Here is a 1,981-nt window from a genome sequence, read left to right on the forward strand (position 1 = left end):
GGCTGGGCTTGTTTGCTAGTGATTAGTTTTAGCCTCAGCTCACTTATAAGTGAGGAAGCTCCTTAAGAGCAAAGACAGTAAAGGCAGGCCCTCTGCAGCCTCAGGACTTTGGAGCGCCCCCTACCACACCTCCATCAGTGAGGTGCAGAGCCACTGGACACTGGGAACAGCCCTTTGGTTCCTGGAGGGAGACCTTTCTGCTGGTCTTCATTTTCCTGCAGCCCACCACAACCACGGTGTGCTGACCCAACATCTCCATCTACAGTGAGGCTTGAAGATGACCTGGGAGGCTCAATCCGTGCTCCTCTGTGCAGAGAGTGAATAGAAGGGCTTCGTTTGGGGCTTGCTAGTGGTTAATCCGCACTGAACGAGAGAGCTCATTCCAGCCTTCCTCAGGTTACAGCTTTGGGCCAGCACTTGAAGTCTCTTTAGTTTGGATTGTGGCTGCCTCCTCAGTGGGGTCTTGTCCTGGGAGCTCTCGGCCAGGGGAGCACCATGCTGATGATTTCCCAGAGGTCACGAGGTTAGTATTCGCCCTATGGGGCTCAGTGTCAAGCGTGGGGAGATGGTGATAGAGAGGGGAATCTCCTTCCCCCGGGTGCTGCAGACTTGCCAAGTCAGGCTGATGCCCGTCCCACGTGGGACCCAGTGGTGTCTGGCTGTGTCTAGTTAAGGGAGTGAGGGGGCCTGCCCTTCACTTTCTCTTCAGGGATTACCATCCCGCCTACCTCAGAACTTCTGCGTTCCTAGAACGGCTTCCAGACGGAGCTCCTCGCTGCCACCGACACTGAAGGCAGTCGTTTAAAATTCCAGTCTTGCTCCCTAGGGCTTCTGCCTCCATCTTCACCTTTAATAACCGAGTGCCTGTGGTGAGGCGGCGCCTTCCCGCTCCGCGACAGGTGTCGCTTCTGAGCGGGAGTTTTGGGCACGGATAACGCAGACCCGCACCATTCCAGAGCACTGGATGTGTTTCGACTGAACCCAGCTTGGGGTTGGGGGTGATCTGGAGGCGGGCACGTGGGCAGCAGGGAGCAGTGCGCTGGGGTAAAGGAGGGGCCAGCCTGTGCGGTCCCCTGTCTCCAGACATCCCTTCCCTAAGTGAGGGACACATTTTTCTTCTAATTCACTCTCACGAGGGGGTCAGAAGCGTGTGGAGGTCAAGCCGAGCGACGCGTGGGGCTGGGAGGCTCCCAGCGCATGTGAGTGGGTGGGGGCACTGGAAGCTCAGTGATCTGGAGACCCCACCTCCTCGTTCTTGGGGACCCGAGGTTGAACGCCTCGGGGGTGGGGGTGGGTAGTGGCGGCTGGCCCTGCCCGGGTGCACTGGGCGGTGTCCCTGACTCCATCCAGGCCGGGGCTGGCCCAGGTCCCAGCTGCTGGCTTGGCCGTCGGATCCCCGGGCACACGGGGCTCCTCGACGGCTCCCCAGGTCCGAGCGCCTCATCTCCACCCTCCACCCGGTGGCTCAGGACTAGTCCCCCCAACTTGGTCTCTGCTGTTAACTAGTCGCGCTGCCGGAACGATGGGATGGGGTTGCCACAGCAACCAGACTGGACGTCACAATCCGGGCATGTGTGCCGCCCCCCCGCCGTGCCGCCGGCGCTGCCGCCGCCACCCTCGGCAGGCTGCGGGACTGGGCTGCGGGGCGCGGTGGGCGGAGCAGCCCGGGCTTTGCGGGGAGCACGGCTAAGGCGGCCTCAAAGAAAGGGGGTCGGAACGGGGGTTGGAGGTTTGGGGGGGTGGGGGGGCAGGCGGCCGCCATCTTCTCGCCGAGGCCGCCTCGCCCGCCGCGCGCGCCCGTCCGGCAGCGCACGGGTTAAGACTGGCACGGCGCCCGGCGGGAGGGGGGGAGCCCACCTCCCCTCCCCCCCCCGCGCCGGGCATGCGGGGCCCGCTGGGCACCGAGGAAGAGCTGCCGCGAATGTTCGCGGCGGAGATGGAGAACGAGGACGAGATGTCAGGTGAGCCGCGCGGGCTGCTC

The 1,981-nt window shown here is 63.3% G+C and overlaps 1 protein-coding gene across 1 annotated transcript in view; it reads left to right on the top strand.

Annotated features, from left to right (window-relative positions):
* The first annotated feature begins 1,775 nt into the window (after nucleotides 1–1,775).
* CHD5 (chromodomain helicase DNA binding protein 5) overlaps nucleotides 1,776–1,981 on the top strand; it is a 72,977-nt gene continuing 72,771 nt past the window's right edge. Inside the window, exon 1 of the mRNA XM_006885799.1 lies at nucleotides 1,776–1,961. Coding sequence (XP_006885861.1) covers nucleotides 1,883–1,961 — 79 coding nt within the window. The 5' untranslated portion in view covers nucleotides 1,776–1,882. The remainder of the gene's footprint in view (nucleotides 1,962–1,981) is intronic.

Source organism: Elephantulus edwardii, unplaced genomic scaffold (genome assembly GCF_000299155.1).
Source record: "Elephantulus edwardii isolate Elephantulus edwardi_28Jun2011 unplaced genomic scaffold, EleEdw1.0 scaffold00045, whole genome shotgun sequence".
Lineage (NCBI taxonomy): Eukaryota > Metazoa > Chordata > Mammalia > Macroscelidea > Macroscelididae > Elephantulus > Elephantulus edwardii.